Source organism: Saccoglossus kowalevskii, chromosome 7 (genome assembly GCF_978046115.1).
Source record: "Saccoglossus kowalevskii chromosome 7, keSacKowa6.1, whole genome shotgun sequence".
In the NCBI taxonomy this organism is placed as follows: domain Eukaryota; kingdom Metazoa; phylum Hemichordata; class Enteropneusta; family Harrimaniidae; genus Saccoglossus; species Saccoglossus kowalevskii.
Window position 1 is genome coordinate 19,996,175 of NC_140647.1, and position 21,833 is coordinate 20,018,007.

At 35.1% G+C, this 21,833-nt stretch overlaps 1 protein-coding gene across 1 annotated transcript in view; it reads left to right on the forward strand.

Annotated features, from left to right (window-relative positions):
* The first annotated feature begins 292 nt into the window (after positions 1-292).
* Positions 293-21,833, forward strand: part of LOC102801432 (gamma-aminobutyric acid type B receptor subunit 2-like) — a 39,320-nt gene continuing 17,779 nt past the window's right edge. The window contains exon 1 of the mRNA XM_085501843.1: positions 293-550. Within this exon, the coding sequence (XP_085357969.1) occupies positions 293-550 (258 nt within the window). The remainder of the gene's footprint in view (positions 551-21,833) is intronic.

Consider the following 21,833-nt stretch of genomic DNA (forward strand, 5'->3'; position numbering starts at 1 on the left):
AGTTAGTCAGGGCGCAGTCAATACACGAGGATGGTTACGATGCACGGGATGAGATCACATTAGTAGAATCTCGCCTCATGAATATTGAAGAGTGGATACAATGCTTGATTTCTCCCATGATGCTTTAGTTGTCAACGCGACTATACTGATCACATATATGTATGTTGTCCATTCACAGAACAGTTTGTGCATTTGAGAGTGAAACGGTAGCGGGGATCAAAGGCATTGGACGTATGCATAGCGTCGTTCTCGTCAATCCATTCTTAGGATATCGTTACTTAGTGTTCCAATCATGGGCTATTGTGCAGGACCACTGCAAACCATTCTTGTAACGCTGACATCACTGTATCTAGGAGTTTCATTGGCTAGCAACGACACCGAGATAAACGATTTGCACTTCGCTGCTCTGTTTCCATTCACATCAGAAGGAAGTGAAAGTCGAATCGCATGGGGTGTTAAACCGGCAATCGATCTAGCACTACAACATATCAATAATAACTCAGCAATTCTCACCGGTTATCGACTACGTATGCAAACATACGACACTAAGGTACGTTTTAACAAAACAAAAGTTGCCATGAATATAGCTCCTGTTGATTTATAAATTATATTCAGACACCAACTAGTTTAAGAAGATTTTGATTTTTTTCTGATCGTAAGCATATGAACCATATATTGAAATAAACACATTACCATATAATGCATTAATTTTGTCCTGACAAATTAGGTCTGATTTGCAATGACCTTCTCGTATTTGTATCTTACAAGTCATTACGACTATAGCTCTTGAGTAGCCGCCTTGCTGCACTAACGACACACTGTCTTGTTATATTGGGCTAATCACATACTCTAATATGGATATAAAAGTGCGACTGAACAGATTTATTGAAATGTACTAATTATAGTCACAAATTAAAAGAAACAGTAATTATGCGTACGTGTTACCTTGGAAAATCGTCGTCATAATAATTTCCGTCTGCAATTTATGATGAATTATTTTAATCATGGTATTTAGTTACGTTTTCATCCGTAACAAATAAGGACTTATTTGAATATATAATGCAATGGTTCTTTAAAACATACATTATATATACAGATACATTCCCTATATTCTTCTTTTTTTTTGATTATAAACGATTTGTTGTATCACCAAACCCTTAATGGAATCATTACGAGCATTATGTGTTGTTTCCCCCGTAGCCCTAATTCTCCATATGCACAGCACATGCCCAGTAAGCTTGTTAAGGATTCTTAGAATCTTCTGCAGGGAAGTACAAATCTTGTTTATGTGACCAAATTAAATTACTCCCGGATAATGGAGTTACGTGTGTGCATACACGGCGTTTAGTGTTTCACACACACATGCGTTCTGTCTGCATTTGTCACCCACAGTGGTGCGATGATGGACGTAGATGATTCTAAACAAACTGAATGGACGTAAAGTGTATTAGTCGAAGTTACAATCACGTTGTAAACACAATGGTTTAAGTGTCGTAGATTTGCTTTTAGTAAACCTTTCAATTTAAAGTAAAGTTTGACTTTTACTCAGGACCTATATTGTGCTATTTCAGCTGTTCACGCAAAGAGTATTTGTTTAACATTACAGGGTCATATGTCATTATAATGGCCTGTGACAGAATCATTCAATTATGAACAAATCACCTGGTCTACACATGACAGTTCGCCCAAAATGTCATTTGAGTAAGATTTTGAAGACGTTTTAGCAGATGCCCGCGAGGGGATAACTAAATATAGTTAAAATTTCCATGTATTCGGCTAACTGTATTTCCACATAGTCGAAGGTTTCACTCACAGAACAGTTCAGCGGGTAATTTGTTACCGAAGATGACGCATTTGTGAAATAAAATAGTAAAGTATTTAACGAGAATTTGCTACATATTCTTTTTCCTCGGGTTTGACATTTCTGGACAAGACGTATATTTGGCAGTAAGTCATAGAATAGTCTTTAATTTCTTGTTGAGTGTAGATATATGCATTAGCTCAACACTTCGTCGATATTTTCTGTTTGCTATATAAATCATCGTTCATTATATGCAGCATGTATAAACGCACTATGTTATTCTAAACTATGCTAACATTGCAGGAAAAGCGTAAACAATGTGCATTCCCCTATGGGTGTTCAGGTTTAAAGTTCAAATTGGGTTGTTGAAGATTGGCTTAGACAGTAGAAATGACCGCGTCTTGCGTAGAACTTGCTAGAACCATTTTTAAATCAAAAAGGTCTATGCATTAGATACAAATTTACACATCCATGTTCAAAATTATATTTAACTGGTTGCTGCTACGCGGCTCTAAACATATATACGCTGACATGGGCTATGAATTGAATATCCATGAATAAACGTCATGAAAACGTCATGATGTAGATTGATCGGTTTCCTATAATGAAAAGTAAGCACACTGATTGGTACTTTTGCAACACTACAGCGTAGACGCATTTTACCAAGTCTTTATTGTGGTAACCAGCATATGCCGCAAATTGGTCGGGGTTTTACGACGATGGTGCAGTATGGATTTGTCGTGTTTTGTTGTTCCTTTCGAGCATATGCTTTTTAATTTAATTGTATGTACCAATATCTTAATTTACAATATTTCACAAAACAACAAGCAGAATAAAATGAATATTCCTTTATTCATATGTAATATTTTATACAATTTAACTACATTTCATTCAACATATTATGACTATTGAAGAATAACCCACATTTCCCAGTATCTAGGTATCATGAAACATTAACGTCCATATTCGTTCTAAATAATTGCAAAATGACAGAAGGATATTATTTATACACCATAAAACATGGCATAAATTAATGAATGCTCAAACGAAACCCCATATATCGTCTTTCATTATTAATTAATGAAATATTCAAATGCTATAAATGGGCATCAAACTGTCAAATTCGTATCAAAATGGTTAATATACATTTAAACTATCTGAGTAAATATTGCCCTACAGAATTCCCTACACACAAATTGAACTCAAGAGTACAATAACAAACTACTTACATAATATACTTAATATCGTTTTTTATACAGCGTTTTTATTCTGATATACATCATGCAAATTAGTTATCGTCGCATATCTTTCATATTGTAGATTTGATAATAAATCTGCCAGTATTCAAGCCAATATTTCCAATTATCTATATGTTGCTACTAGCTATGCACATATATATATATATCTATACGTATGTGGTCGGCAACAATATATATATACTAACAGTATTTTTTACAATACATCTAGTGTCTAAAATATACAAAATGCCGGATTTTCAATTAGATCTTATTTGTACTTTTAAGTTGATCGCCCATAAGGCTTCATTGCGTTTCTGTTGCTGTGGTTATTATTTGCTAAATTCTGACCGACTATTCTGGGATAATAGTTTGAAGCAGACACGGTGTTTCCTTCATTATATCGCTCTCTGTGATATACTGTTAACAACCTACTACACGGGGAGCGGGACATGAATAACTGTTAGTGGCGACGCACCGGTAATTATCACACTGGGCAGTCTCATGTAGAAGTCACGCTAAACAAAAAAACGACCGATCAGTGGTATGCGGCCATCTAACTATTTAATCTACAATTTGTTGGGGGCTTGGCGCTTTTAACGATCGAAGAAAATTAACGCCTCCTTGTTTATTCGTCAAGGCCTAACGTTTGGTCATGACAGTCTGTATAGTATTCCTGCTGAGAAAAAAGGGCGTTCCGGATACTCGGTGATATCAGGAGTTTATTACATTCTGCATTAACGCAAAGTATATACTAACTATCTGTTCTGTATGGTATGTGTCACATCACATAAATATGAAATGAGTGACAAATAAGGGATGTAGTTAGTTTTGTTTTTATATATCACGTCATTATAAATTTGTTAATTCTAGAAGCCCTAACCCTGTTCACACTATATACAATTGTGTGCTATAAGGCATGTGTTATATCGACTGATGTATGTACCAAACCTGGCAATCTAAACGATGTAACAGACATCTGCAGCCAATGTAGTAAATAAGCGCGCATAACTTGCTTGTCTCCACAGTGTGACGTGATCGAAATATCATATCACATAATATGACATCATATCCTGCAGATTATTTTTAATTGTTCGCGCTACCTGGAGCTTGTCCGGTGCTTTCGGTGCATGTGAGGCCCGATATCAGCAGGCTGCGGTAAAAAAATTAATACTGGCAAGGTGATGTATTTATTTTCTGCATTATTATTCAATTGCTTCAAAACATTTGTTGAACATTTTCTAAAAATCCTAGCGAATTTAAGCAAAAATCGGAAAAATAAATTTGCCATCGCGTTCGCGTTCGCCTGAAATAGAACACCGTTTACAAAATTAGCATATTAGGCGCGCGCAATGATATATTCGTATTCGGTATTATTTCAGCAAGAGTTTCACTTTCAACAGTCCAATGTTTTACTTTTTCTGATGTAAATTATGCATGCGATTAATATCTAATATTTTTTGTAGGTTTACGTCAATAGACACTCGCGATTACCACTAGGGTAGCGTCAATCCTCGCCATCGGCTCGGATTTACACAAAACTCTTGCGATTATCTCTAGTGTCTACTGACTCTAACCTAAAAGGAAACTTCCTGGGAGTATACACAAATGTATAACTATGACGGAAACGCCAATAAGGAATATAATTTCAAATAAAGAAGACGTATTATAAATATAAAACATTGAAAGGTTACCCGGAACGTAACTAACAATTATGTGTTTAATTTGTATTCAAGCCTCTTGATATCTGGCACCAAATATTTAACTACGTGAGTGAACACACATGAATTATGGGATGATATTGCGTGATAATGACATCATCATTACGGTTACCAATGGGGTTTATATATTACACCTAGTGAAAGAGTAATTCGATAGATTAGTTATCACAGGCTGTATAAACAAGAGAATACTGTAAGAATAGAGCATGGTTTGAATGTCAGATCGGAATCTGATAAGAATGACATATGTATTATGACTTAGAATGTAATGATGCAACCACACAGCAAAAGGTCTCACAATTATCGGTCATCATTACTGTCATCACGTCACTGCAAATATGTTGAAATGACTGAGAGTTACCAATATACCGTAGGCATATTAACACGTCTCAACACTGTATACGCGAATAAGGCATGGTTATATGAACAACTGTTACATTAATATACATACATTGTTAGTTAGTACACAAAAAGAATGCCTGCTCCGAATGCACGTCCAACCTTGTTTTTTCTTCAATCCATATCTTTGTAAATATACCTACCCTTCAAAGTGAGTAGAATGAGCTGTTGACGAGCATTTAGTCACGGCACAATTTGCTAGTATACGAGAAACTAGATTTGGCGAATCCATTGTATTGTCACGAAATAACTATCCAGTAGGCCTGCTTCTATTTTTGCTTCATAGAACTCAATACTGAAGCGTATCATTAACGACTGTCGCCGACAGTTATGTTTATTATGTTTATTCTGACCCAATTTAATGAGAACATTCCTGTCACATTTCATAACAAAATACCTTCTTCGTTGCGTCATATCAATGGTCGATTTCTGTTTTAAATATTCAGGCCACTCTTGAATCACTAATTGAGTCAATTTAATTATGCTTATGTTTTTTTATTAATAAATCCAAGCTTTGTAGGATGAAATTATAATTCTTTCATACAAGTATAACATCTGGCAGATGTCATGCTTTCACTAACAAATGATTCTATATTAAAGATATCGTTACTAAGATCATTATAACATATCAGTATTTGTGAAACGTGGCGTCCCTGGATAGGAGATATCATATGCTATGAGTTATCGTTCTTTATTTTATTAAAAAGTAAAGACACGTACTGAAAATGGGGTTTAACTTATCAAAAATACCGAGTCTATTTATACATTCGCAATCTTGTTTTAAATCAAAGTGTTTTCTTCTTGGGATAGTGTTAAATGTAGTTCAGATATGTACTTAAATGGATTATCATTGACAGGATTGAACAATGACTGAAGAATTAGGATTGAAACATTGAAGCTGACGTGCACTACTTGAAGTTGCAAAAGATTTACGCTTTGAATAATTTATCCACTTTCCACTCTTCCCATTGACCTTTCGCAGAAATGCAACGTTAAGTGTAAAGTGTGATAGAGTAATCACTTTACGCCCTGTGAGTCTGCTTCGACTGTGATATATATATATATATACTCAATGAACGTGCATTTGTTCACAAATCACAACTGCATAGTTAGGTTCACTTTATATTAACAAATAATTGGGGACTGAGATGTACACTCGTAGCAACGCTGTCATTGTCACAACACGACTAGCAATATGTTACTTCATACGGCTAAATGTTGTCAGAATTTAGTGATTCGAAGTGATCTAGTTCGCGCAAATACTAATCAGAACACGCCATAATTCTACAATGCCGACGTAAATAATAGATTAAATACCAATGATACCCGGGAAATGAGGAGAGACAGATCTCATGTTAGTCCTTGTGACTGACAGGACCTGGTATACGAATCATTCATTGATGTATATGCTTTCTGACAGTTACGTCACGTATGGTGAACGTCTACGTCAGTTTACTATTATATATATATATATAGGGTGGTTAACACGTAGCGAGGTATACTCTTTGACCAATTCATTAGAATCTTGAAATGTAAACTGACCCTATCATATAAATACAATGAACACGTTTAGATATGTTCATCGTTCATTATTTACCAGTTCATTATTATATCCAGCAGTAATCGGATTGTATCATTTAGGATGTGCGATGTTGCGTAACAGGGAGCCATCATCTTACAGTGTTGGGGATATTTGCCGAGTTGCGAGTTCAATTTCATGTTTATATTTTAGTAATGTGGTTGCTGCTCTTTGTTTTTTATGTTCGTTTTTCCTAACTGGTCTAAAATAGTTGACAACCAGAAATTAACTGGTAATTTTTTTCGACCGCATTTGAAGCTAAATCTGTTTGTTTCTCTTTCTTTCTAAAATAATTTGTTTAGACCGTTTTCTGATCATGACGAACTACAATAATAATGTTGTATAATGTTGTGTCTTTGTGGTTAATTTTATGTTGTGGCACAAGGTGTATCGGATTACCTTATATTTGTGTATATTTGTACGGACTGTTTTTTCAGGCAAAACAATGTCAAATAACCCGACCATTTGGTTTTGAGCTTTGCTATAAGTTTAATTCGTGACACACACAGGGTTTTCAATTTATGTCTGTTTATTCAGACTGATTACTTTAGGGGTGGTAAGAGGTATATAAAATGTTGAAATAATTGTAACCTTTATTGACAGTTTCTGGGCAGGTTTCATTATTGGATATAAAATATGGGAAATGTAAAAAGTGCCTTACTTGAAAAATATCAAACTTCATCTCATCATGTAACTTCTAATCACACAGTGTCTATTAGCACATGGGCGTGTAATGTAAATTTCATTTTGCAAGTGGAATGCACTTTGCAATTTGTAAGTGCATTTAGTGGAACCGCGTAAATCAAACTCTATTGTATTTGTTATTAGTGAATTGCATATATGTTTTTGCTGAAAAAAATGAATGTATGAAATTATATTCCAGTCAATGAGCAATGGACTATATATTGTGTGTCATTCAACCAAACATTAAGATAAGAGTATGTAACTTTGATATCTGTGCACGGAGAATTTCGACGGTGATCGCATGCGCGCATTGTAAAGTTGTACTCCCAGCTGAACTTAGTATTCATATACATTTATAAGGAAAGTACACACAGCGAATTTACGAAAATAATCGGCCAGCTTGTGAATATTGCTATTATTGCATTCGGAATATAATACTTCATACATCGAACACAACCTACAAAATATATGCAAAATTTAGTTTTGCGAATATATCAGGCCATTGGGAAAACCGCCCAATACAAACATAAACCAGTTCTTTCACTAACTCACGCATTTGCATTAGTATTTCTAGAAATGTCTATTTGTCGTGTATATTCTTGTACGATATTTACCGGATGTTTCATCAAACAAATTCCTGTTTCACCCGAGTTTAATTGTGATTTTGGGAAAGCACTATACACTACACACATTAATTACCAAGAGAAGCAAGCGTGCATGTTCAAGGCTATACTATAAATACTCAGCTCTGCACTATATATAACAGCATGTTCGAGTGACATCGTAGCAGAATCGGAATAACCTTTCTTTAAATCCGTATTACCCTATGGCGTCATCCGAAATATAGATGTGTATCGAATACTACATTGCGGTGCATTCGTGCCTTGCATCACCGCATACACCGAGTAAGAACGTGCTTCAGGCCATTATTCACCCCCATAGACTGGTGAACTTGCACGCGGTGAATGTCCATGTGTGTTTTCCCATTAAACAGACATAAATGAATACCTCATGCTGCCTTTTTGTTCCTAATACCTAATCTGATAGCTTCTGCGTATCTATTCTATTTTTTATATGGTTACCTCAAAGTATTAATGTTGTTCTAGAATTTAACTAAGATATAAATTATGTTATCAGTTGTAGATAATTCCTAGCATCGGGTATATATGCTGCTAACTACATTGAACTAATTCACTACCAGAGACACATTCACTACTCTATTTGTATAGTCCAATCATCAACATCCGCCCACGCCACATACATGCCTCAGTTGCATTTAATGTCACCCAGGTCGTGGGAATTATTTGTTTTACTTGCAGTAAATGTGTTTGTATGAAGAAAATAGTTTCTCTAATGGTTTACTGGTTCCACTATATCGTTCATTTACATTGCCGCATGATGTCGGCGGTTTGGGTGTGTGTGTGTAATCTCAGGCATTTTTCACAGCTTGTCAATCACGAGTCGATGAACATTTGTTTAATATAATGTCACCCCATTACACAACGATGATTTGTCACAGTTAAACAGAAATGACGTAATCAACTTGTACATGTGTTTATTGAAATATACCAGGTTTAACCCACGACGTATATTGTATCCCTGTTATACAGGCGTGATTAATATTCTTGCTGTATTCAGACGGATATATATTACATTGTGTAATAAAATCCGCTTTACAGGTGACTCGTAGATTTACTCGTCGTCCATCGACACGGATCTAGGCATGGCGTGTTTCCGCATTCCAAGTTATAAATGTTTTCCGTGGTTGAAGTAGGTGACATAATTTCTTTTATTAGGGATGCTTACGTCTGTCGTGATACTATGATCTATTTATAGAGCAAGACGTAGAGGACATTGAGACAGATGATATATATGATGTTTGAACAAAAAATAAATAAATCGATTAAATCAATTGTAATAGCAGAGTAGGGATCGCAATTGACGGACTTAGCAGTCGCGATTTCGTAATATATACTACAATAAAACGCATTTCATTCTTCGCTGTTTTGGCACGTTGACAGACGTATGTGATATACACAGAAGGGGGATTATAGAAATACAAACGGCGGTAAAGGAATTGTGAGATAAATATAAAATTATCTTAAAAGAGATAATCTTTCGAGTGGAGCCAGAAATGAACGTCTTCAATTTAATAACTCGACTGATGTAATTCTTTTTATATAAGTATATACATGGCGCAGCCGATATTGAATTTTTGCATGTTAATAATGTCACAATACGGATCTTTTGTCATGCAAAAATCCGTTCCATGCTGAGACTTCCGACAAACGTACAATTTCGGAAATTACTCCGTGCTCTCAAGCGGCCACAGGGGGTTCTAAGTCTAGCATCGCGTGTTGGGGGACATTGTTTCCCTGTTAGTTATCTTGCTGACAACAAATTTCATTCTCCGACATTGATAAGCGGCTTGATAGTTATCGGATTATATTCCGTATCTTTTTGGTTCTGATACATTAATAAGATAAAATGTGTTATTTGTTTCGTGGAAAGATATATTTTGTTAAACCATATATAATTTATAGTAATTTACTTCTCAGACAGTAATAAGATGAATTGTAATACCAGTATTTATCCTCATATATCCTATCTAGTGAGTGAGTATCATATATTCCATTATTTTACACAAAATAATAATACACATACATTTTTTATATTTTGCCTAATATCTTTGCTTTTTTTAGTGGAAAAACGATATTTCCTATCTTGAAAACCACTAACCATATTGCTAGTTTTTTTTTCTATATGTGAATACTTCGAGTGGACCTCTGTCAGGTTTGATCATTTCGTGTGGGAATCATTGATATTTTAATCTTTATTTTTGTAATTTTTTCAAAAACGTATATATATTTTCGAATTCGTCTTGACAACTGAAAGTTTGATTGCGTTGATAATTGGGTAACTTAGGTAAACCTCAATTTGACGAAATCAGTATTTCTAGTTTTAATGGTTTCTTATGATGTTTTATTATTATATAAAACAAAATGATACTTCCAACAATTTCTTGTAAATAGGTGTTAAATACTTTGATATATTCCATCAGATGTTTTCATTTTTGATAACATTTCCAATCTGTTTTTCAGTTGCATTTTGCAACACCCGGATTTGAATAAAAAACACAGCCATGACCCAACAAATGTAGAAAGATACAACTCTATTTAAATATAAATGACTAGCATTTCTCTTTTAGACTAGTAAGCAGTACTGTAATGCAATGCAAAGGAAACTCTCCGTAAAGAACCTTCAGAGATGCTTATTTTCATAAAGATTAGATTTAAATTCCCTATAGTATTTTAACTTATAGCTTTAAAGAGATTGCAATATCAGTTAGCGAAATGTTAGAACCCCCGAGTGCTGCCCATACGTCTCGCCTCGCAATGCAAAAAAGTGAAATGAACACCACTATTTGTAGAGTAGATAATCATGGTTCAGTGGCCTAAAAGAAGGCTTTATAAATGAATTCCAATCAGTTCCCGAAATATGGAATGATACTTATATCGTTTATGAGGTCATCTTTTTTTTCTTTGTGGCAGTATTCATCAAAGTCTGTTTCCAGTCATCCAATGTATTAATGGTTTGTGTACATTCGACGTATTATTGTTACAGAAGCATACCGCTATACAGCGGTTTCCAGATATTTCTATACATATACCCAAGAGATAAGCGGGAAATTAAAAAATTGAGAAATAAAATAAGCTCCTTTGACATAGATGCCTGACAGATCATGCAAAAAATCATTTAAAAATGTTTTGTCAAAATAAAAATAATGAACTTAATTGATTTGCACTTTTGTCTTAATTCGGTAGTTGCTATTACATTCATACTACATGAACTCGTTATAGTGCATGACATGAATTCTTAAATTGTAAAATGCAGCTGAGGGATAATATACTCTAAGGATTTTATTAGTTACCTGAAAAAGTTATTGATGTGGAGGAGAAATATTATCTACACTATTCAATTACGCAACTATCTATTCACCCAGACTGCATGACATAGCCCCTAGACACAAACGTTGTCTGTTTCCACAATGCTGATTGGTTGGTTTAATGAAGGATATAGATCGATCTACAGCGGCGGACACGATCCTAAGAACATAGAATCGAATTTCAGCACTAAATTGACATTGTATCAGCTGCTTGTTTTTTTTACACAGTCATACAAAAATATAGTAATGCAATGTATAGAAATGAACTGTATTGAATAAAATCCCATTTGTGTTACAAATTATGGTGTTCTGGTTTATTCGCCGGTGACGTCAACTTCTTTTTTTCACTAAATAACTACGACTGGAATAATGTTTCAGGACCAACGTTGATGTGATTGAATTTTTGTATTCTCTCGAGTCATCACATCGCAGTTAAGCGTATGATGTCTCTTGCGGTATCTATATTGACTTTTTACTTTATAGAAGTCGGCATCAATCTATAATACGCAACACAGCGATGATAAATCATAAATACCTAAATAATAAATGTCACTTGTATGCATGCATGTACTTGATTGATAGATTTGTTTCACCTAATATCCTAAAATCGTCGCTATTCAACTTGATCATAAGAATACTGACAATGCCATCAATCATAACACGGTATACGTGCATATAATCGATGTATACTAATGAACTTTGGACACATAGATAGATTTAAAGGGACTCGTACAATGTTTTAACTAGATACACGTATCTAAGTTGCAAGCCGGGTATATATTAGCGACCTGTTACTCTGGGCTCCCAATTCTAAATCAAGGTTTTTCACGTAACCGACAATGTTCACGCATTAATAGTGACGATACTAACATGCGTACTAATGAGTACCCCCTTGTGTATAATACTTGACGGTGGCATCAGGGGGAAACGTTTCAATTCTTAACGATGCATTGGCTTGGAAAATATACGACTGTATGAACGCTTCATACACAACCAATAGAATGCAGTGTAAACCATCGACGTTGTATTTACTGTGTGGAAATGAGGTGGGTGTTACATTCAAATAGCAAGACTAGCTTGATGGAGATCGTGAATCTTCTTATTGTGTTATTCTTTGCCAAGGTATCAAGTCAGTCGAATAATGTGTACCCCTTCGTTTTTTTTTCAATTTGTCAGCTCAATCTTAGGATATCCACGTGGTTCAATTCGTGTATTAAAATGGTTTCTGTCCATAATATTGAAATTGGAAAGTAACATTCTCTACACAATCGTGATAATTTGATATTCTTTTATTTTTAGTTGATCTTCCAGATATGATATGACGTCAACACATAATCTGGGTACATTGGTTAACGTGTTTGTCACGCATCATAGCGAGTGAACACAGTAACTCCTGCTCTGGTCGTGATGCGAGGCGAACACACTAACGCGTACACATCAATACGACTGTGAATTAGATCTCTCTAGTCGACGCCTCTCTCAACAGTATAAGCGACGACCATACTACGAAGCACGTGTTACGTCCGTAGTGAGATGATAACAACCGATGCCCTCGTCTAATGTGTCGATCGTGTTTACCGGGCTGGTTGAATAATCTCAGCATCATCACTGAGACCAACGGACTTTCGCCTGGTGAACAATTATCTCATGCCAGCCCTCGTTAATAGTTTGGTCTTCCGATACTGTATAATTGCATTTTTGTCGTTATAGGATGTTAGACACAAATATATATCACAGATTCAATATATATAAAACGGATATTACTTAGCGTATGATGTGTTTGCAGCGCTACTGTGTATAAAGGCGTCCCGACACGTTTAGTGAATAGGTAACGTAGACTCAGACAAAGTCGAAGCAATTAAGGAAGACCGATGACATTGAAGCATCATTACATTAAATGTTGGAATTGCATTAGTATTTAAGATAATCAATAACATTTATTGATTATCTTAAATACTAATGCAATTCCAACAGGAGGTCTATACTTCATGATCTATTCACTTCTATTTGCGGGAAACAAAACATTATCAGAAAGAAAACGGTAAAATCATTTCGTAATAATATGCTCATATATAGATCACGCTGTCAATGTATCTCCACTAAGCACGTCTGATTTCACGTGCACTGTACGGCGATAATCTTGTCAATGAATAGAAGTGACGTGAAATATGAAAATTGTATCATCGGAAATACACTGCGAGCCGCCTAATTACGATCCAGTCATGTGTTACCATTGCCTCGTGAAAATTGAGTGCAAAGTGTGCATGACAAAGACTAGTTTAGTGGGGGTTATTACCTGCATCAAGTAATTTGATATCTCTTCGATTAGTGACAGATCATTCATCGATTTATCAGTCTTAAACGAACGCTTTTTTTTCTTGCAGATTTTGACATTTCGTGTATAATGCACAACGCTGCGAGTCAGCATACTGGCATCGGTGCTACATCGTTAGCTTGTTGTCATTCTGCAATTTTCTGTTCTCTCAGATTCAAGAGTTAGTTGTAAACTGAATGTATACTTATTGCAAAATACTGGATTACAGTTTTATTCTTGAAATAAGTGTTGCATAACCCTAGGATAATTTGGGTTATTGTCTTAAAGACTGGACAATTTTCTCCACGCCACCAGTAGTAGCTACAATGACTGGTGTATATTATTACTTGTAATCGGGTAACATGATAAAATAGTTACTGTCATGCAAGCTGAAGACAAGGCTGTTGTCTGACATTCTTACATAAACCATAAAAGTAGCGTAGTGATATGCGCGTTTGCCTAAAGTGACAAGGCGCTATGAGAATGAATGTTGCGTGATTAAAAATTCGTAATTTGCCTGTACTCATATTAGTTCTATCTGTTACTGCTAATGAACATGTACATATCTCCGAGGGCAATCATAACTGGATTGGTCATACTGGCCGATTGCGCATATTACGATTTTTAGGCGTGTTTAAAATTATACTTAGTCAGTTATAAGCCATAAACCATGGTATTGTTTTTATCACGAATATTATGTATATTTTATCATACCGTGCGATGCAATAACGCTTCCCTATTAGTCGATATATACCACATGCTGTTCACTAACTTCGGATTGTAATTGGTGAATGCACGTGACAAGGAGAAGATTGCTCGTAAATCAGCAATAACCAAGTTTTTTTTAACAATTTGTAAAAATCGTTTTGTAATTATCGTTGCTTTCGAGAGTCATCGACTCATGTCCACACAGTCGATTTCATTCTTCTCATAGTACCACTACAGGTATATTTTATTTTCGAGGTATTATAATTGAAATAAAAGACCCCACACTGCACATTATTATGAAATAACAGGGTTCAGACGGGAAGCTCGCTTATATAATGGGCTCGTCGTCTGTGTATCTCGCATAATTGGGTACACCCCGTCCTTGCCCTGTTATTCCACCATAATAGCCAGCGCGTCGTCGTTAGTTTCCTATTCATTATAAATAATGATATTTTACATTATTAATATCAACGAATCACGTATTCCTGTAATAATCTTGGATATATTGCACGACATATAAGCCCACGTGCATGTCTGAAGCCGTTCAATATCACGTTAAGCACGCGTTTCCTCTACTTTTTGTTTGCGAAAATTAAATCGGCAACTTCCCTCGGCAGAAAAATCTCTGTATAACATTTGCCTGCAATATTTGCATATGAACAGCATCAATAGCCGGTTTCAATCAGACATTGGTCACAGTTTTAAGAAGTGCAATCACTTATACAGATTATACATATTAGATAGACGACTAAAACCGGTGATTTCCTTATCTTCCACAGGCCCGTAGCCAGCACTTTTGAATAGGGGGTTCGAAAACAAAAAAATATATTTGACGTGAAACGTGTGAATTGAATAATATTAAAAAAAGTGTCTATGAGCTCTGTTACAGACATTTTTATATTCTCGTTTTTAAATTCAATTGGTTTACTTTGTGATACGTTGGTAAGTTATTTCACATAACGTCTTTGAACTATTTTACCATATGATTTTAGAGAAGGGGTTCTTAGCCATTCCCCACCCACAGACAAACGCACCGACACCCTAGATCCACTACGGCAAAATGTTGAACACAAAAAAGACAAGACTATACGTATCTTAGCATTATTTTCTAAGCATTTTAAGGTAGAATGCTACTCACGAGTTTTTTCGCTCTTCGCAGATGTTAGCGCACATAAAAGTGACACGATTTCATGTCGATATCTGTCTACAATTATTCATTTAGTATTTAGTCAATTTTGTATTATGTAATTTTATTTTTGTACATGGCCTCAGCCCATCGTAAAAAATGTAATGAGTAGAAAAGTGCATAGCACGTTTTATAAAAAGACAATACAACATCCATGTAAACATATGGTACTAAGTTAAGCTGGATTAAACTTTTAAAAGATACAGAACTAGTTGATATATAGTGTGGCTGTTTGTGTAGCGACGAAGTAAGCCCAAACTATCAGTATTTGCAAAATTGCATATTGCATTATTTGACAAAAGATCAACCCTTAGATCATTTAAAATGGACATATGAAAACAAAGTGAACTCCATTTTCGACCATGCTAAATTCAAGCATATCACTGCAAAAACTAAAAATTTATTGATCTAACTATATTTTTGTGTGTATACCTAATTCAACATTATGTTAATGGCCAAAACAGCGAAAACTCGTCAGTATATATTTTAGTCTATGATTGCTTGCCAATAAATCTCTCAGGTTATACTACTACTTTGATTTTTCCTAAAGTACACAGCCTGGATGATTGTGAAATTGAGGCATGGCATTCTTGCTGACAAATTGTTTTTATTGTTTGAGTAAATATCTCTATGAAATTTGCAGTATCTCCAACTTGTTTTACAAACCAGACAATGCCGAAACCATATTTGAATAGGCGATTTTTATGTGGGTATTCCAAGTAAGTCTGCCGGTTTTGTATAATCGTTTAAGCATGATATAACATCTTTTGGGGTTCCAGCTATTTTAATTTTAACCAATATGAGATATAACGCTTAAAATAACGACAGCATAATGGCAGCCATCCACATTCATCCAACATCGCTACATTGTTAGTACAACTATTAACGCTAAGTAGATATCTGCAAAATGTTGTCTGTACCCTCTCGATTTCCGAATTTTCGTACCCCCTTATCGCTACTATAAGAAATAGCTGGCACAATGATTGCATCAAACAAATTAAATGCACTAACCAACGGCATACTACCAAGTTTCTTACAGTATGTAAATGTTTTGGTTCATTGTAAATCTGTTTTAAGAGAGCGGTAAAATAATATACATATAGTGGCAGTTTAGCAGCGGTCTCAATAGACTTCAATGACTACATCTCCTTTTTATGAACTCACTAAAAATATAGTAAATGTTCTAAGACATCAAAACAAAAAACGTGTAAAAAAATATGTTTGAAAAATATGATTCGTCGCATAGTTTCAGTGCTGAAAAAACACCGTGGGGGTAAATTGTTGGCTACAAGGAGCTCTTCGACCTATACAACTCGTGATGATAAATCTTCGGCATTTTTTTAATGATCTGTTGAATCCGTAGCTATACACTAGTGTCCAATAATACAGGCTACACGTACTAATACAATAAGTTGACTACATTTGGCTGATACACTTGAAACAAAACAGGATATATGCCATCATTTAAGAATACAAAACTAATGAACCAAACTAAGAAAGTACAGTGTCGTGTTGTGTCAATTCCGTTTGATCCCCACCGTGACACTTTACTAACTGAGCGAACACTCGCACAAGACAAACGGCCCTATTCAGGACCACCACATCATTCAGAGAATGACTACTAGTACCATTACATTATTGTTTCAATGTTGTTTTAATATTTAACATCAGCTGCTGAATCTGATAGTTACCTCACTGAGTCAAGTGATTTAAACGATGATAATTATTTTAACTAATACTGTTTGTTTTATTATGTTCTAATCTACGATAATAAATCTATTCACTTCCAAAATTAGGGGGTTCGACCGAACCCCCCCCCCCGCACATATTTCCTTTCCAAGGATACATAATGGGAATCCGAAATACAATATCAATAACAGAATCAGCAAACATCTTTGCGTGGAGTCCGGTCAAACTCTGGTGGCAGCCATGTTTGTTTTTATTATTAGAGGACACTTACGCGCGTAATCATTCCATATTTGGAATTCGCATTTCATAATATGGTAGGATGAAAATGCCTCGTAAAATACCGCACAATTACGGCACGCAGTAACTTATGGCGTTACGGTAACAGATGTATAATAATAACTGTTGTATATAGCATACACTAGTATAGTTAATATTTATTCTATTGCTTTGTGTTCTGCCCAATATTGTTAATTTGTATAGCCGTAAACTTATGTTATATTTCCGGAGTTGTACGGTGCGTCGTCTGCTTGTATCGGCGTTGTAGGCTGTCGCACTGTGAAGTTAGTTTTATAACCATTTTTGCCCCCAAGTTTTGTTATTAACGGGAACACATACATGTATTTTCAATAAAAACAAAAGCAAACAATGCCGTTATTGACAGATGTATTGATGATGTCTTGTTGGATTCGAAGTCGAGTCTACGCTCAACAGCAAGTGCTAACCCTGTATGAAGTCGACACTCATTCAAAATGGCGATACAGTTTTAGTATTAGTTTCCAGTCGACGAAGTCCAATATGGGGACGTATGTTTAGGGTTCCCTTGTCTGTCCATAATTATTTCTTTAATCTTTGATTACAGACTATCATTGTACTTGTATTTCATTTGTTCATGTATGAGGTTTATAAATGTCACGAATTTTGCTTGAGATATTAATTTGATGTACCATCGCGGGAAGCTGACTTTTATATTGTATAACTGAACCTTGCGCACCTTTTTATCAAGTTCTTCTTGAATGTACACATGCATTACTGTAACGCATGTAAAGCAATTTAAATGAAAAACATAAATAAATAAAGACAAATCTGCTGAGTGCTGTAAAACCGTTTCAACCATTATTACATTTACCAACTACTTTATTTCTTCATTTAGAGTCACTCAGGCGTACATACATAACATACACATACAGACAGTCAGATCGAGATACACAGACACGGGATTTTACAGTTTACATTTTAAAATGTAAAGAATATCATTGAGTAGTCGCTACTTAATGTATTCTTCTTCTGGGGATTACACGTAAGCAGAAATCGCAGAGAGAAATATTTATGCATCTCCATCTATCACAGAACATTGTAACCATCTGTCGTCTTCCCGGGGATAAAGTCTGTATCTGTTGACATAAAATATCGTAAATTCTCGTGATATGCTTTTTAAGTGGTGCCAGACCACTCCTTGATATTATACCGATATAATGGATTATGCGATTTATAATTCATCCCTGCAGGTATGATCAGCTACATCGCAGTTAAGTATAACGTGATGTACATATATATTGCGTCATCCATACGAAAACTGTATATTTCAGTGAAGAAAGCAGCGCTACCTGAATGCGAGCAATTTACTCGCGTATGTGCAATGCGACATGACAGTCACTGACTGCGTCTTAATTAAAGTGGAAATCCCAGCACAATTGTATGTCCTTCGGGATGCCACAGGCTCCCTCTTGCATTTCCTACTTCGAGATGCTTGAGACTATTGAAGATTTATTTCGGCGATAATAAAACGTCTACGAGAATCCGAGGACGAACTCATTGTACAATATATTGATGACTTTACGCCATACTAAATTTTGACTTCAAATATTAATGATTCGGGACTCTATCCTAATATCGTTTAATCCTAACAAGCTTATTTTCTTTTTTCATTCATTTATTAGTTCTTTTCAGTTGGTTCTATTCAAATTTTCTAATGAATTTGAACAATTCATTGATTTCTTGATTTTTGTTAATTATATCTAAATTCGTCTCACTTGTATACATATGTATTTCCAAATTAACACATTGAATACCGAGGCGCTTAGGCACTAGGCACTAGCATAGCAATCATTTAATTTAAGATATACATATATGTATAATTCGTGATTAGCATTAACAAATAACTCAATATGTAAGTGGTGTATATTTCTAACACTATTACGTACGCACGATTGTAGTTGCATGCGCGTTCATTAGTATTAACACAATGCAACCCCTACCGTAATAATCGACATTATGGCGACGACTTGAGCGTAGTGTACAACCGTCCCTTATACTTTGTAGACACGGTTGATATTTGACCCTTTATCAATCTTGACTACTGAGTAAAGATAACATTTCCCAAGTCACGTAGTATCTTTTCAGATAATGATCTACAGTAACTGAAGATGAGACCAAATACGAACGAGATTGTCAAGCCTGTGTGTGGCTTCGTCTAAAAGTTTATGCCAACCGATAATTGCACCAATTTGTGAGAATATATACTGAAACTAACAATGTAACAGTGTATATTGTATGTAAAATATGTGAACAGCCGACCGAAATGCATTTAACTACATCGTTATAGATGGATTGCAACAAATTAATAGAAAGTGTTTAGTGAGTATTGAACAAATTGTACGCGTTATAATGTCATCGCAGTAAAGTACATGTGTTGAATAACTGTGCCTTGAATTTATCGCTTCAAATTGGTTCATTGCAATAAGTGTTCGTAAAAAATGATTATTAAGAAATTATACTGTATGTCACTCCATAACGTATAAAAGTGGATGAATAATTTTTGAATGTTACACATATGAACTAGATATTCGTGCCGTGTCTTCGCCATTTGTTTAATACAAATTCTAAATATTCTGAATAGTAACAGCTTTAGAAATAATATAATTGTAATATTGTAATTAGAACGGTCGGAAATCTGACAAATATCGTGAATATGTTAATCATCGCGTTATGTGCATCGATTCTTACGAAGTGTGCAAATCCATACACTCTATTCAGTGTTTTTTTACACCAGAGTGACGAATTGTCTGCACTTGAATGCATTTGATGTTTAATATTGTCTTTTATAATAGTCAAATTGAAAATGAAACACGTTTCGCCACAGGGAACAAAAGTAATAATAGTGCGGTTGAATCAATAGTTTTTATCGTACGGTTTTTACGGCGATATTTGTTCAATCTCATATGTTATGTTTTATTGGGGGTCAAATATAATCAATCACTAGCAATTGTGCATGCGATCAAGTTAGATTTTGGTGATTATGATGGTCTTCGAGAAAATGTATACAGTATGAAAAGCAATTCAGTCATCTGGGACTAAATGGCGACATAAATGCTTAATACATGCTCAAGAGTACACTATAAATGGTTATTGTCTAGTTATAATGACGTATTCTAGTTTCGATCTGCTCAAATGAAACTTTTGTTTCAAGGACGTGCTGCACTATTCATCAACGTCGAGAATCGTGTATGTATTTTTTAATCATGAAACGCGATTTTACACGATGAAATGATCGTTGGAGGAAAGCACAGGCAATTGAAAACTACATTTTTTACGAAATAAGGAATTACCAAGAACACCGATTATGTAATGACTCCAGGGGTTATGTTTCGTTATTGTTGAAAAGAATGATATTCTTGTTAATATCATACTTTGTAGTGACATTATACATCAGGTTGATGATATAACGCAAACATCAAGCAGTCGCCGTCATGAAATAGTAAACGACATTGAAATTAAGTCACATATTCAGCTGTGTTTTATATGTATAAAGCTTGAATGTAATTGTTAATTCGGGCATGTCAGAAATATGGCTTAGGTAGAGCATTCATGCAACAAAATAGTGGCTAGTCGGCATTCAATTCACATGATATTCTATAAACGAAGTTGAATGAATCTCGTCCATACACGCAAATTTCAGTTTTTAGAATCGTAGAAATCTTTTTTTCGGTGCATTTCTAGCACTAAAATGGTCGCTAGCAGACCCTCTAAATTGCTATTAAAACAAATGCGCTTGCATTCAAAATGTTTTTATGTATATATAGCTTTGTACCGATCGGAGACTACTACTGTTCGCCATAAATAGTATATTTGTACTAAGAAAACTCCTCGTGAAGTTGATGCCAGCATAGCATTCAAATCGGATATGTGACCTCATCGACGCGTCCGTCCCTGTCACACGCCGGACCTGTCGTCTGTTTAGTAAATCGACGTAAATTTAAAGATTTACAACTCAAAAATTGTTATGTTTTTCTTTATTTGCTTCGTGTATGTGCGGAAATAGTTTATGGTTGGTATTACCACTAGTTTGTTGAAATATACTAGAATTGTTGTTGATTCTGTCATTCGCCTCGTCCATCTATGTGTATGCTTTATGGAGTGCGGTTTAGCCCTTCAATTTGAATACAAAATCTAAAACGCGCACTACATGGCTGGTAAATTCTAACCCCTCAAAATGAAGCATAATGCCAGTTTACACAAATAAAACCATAAATCTACGTAAAAATCATTATATAACAATAATAGTTATAACAGTG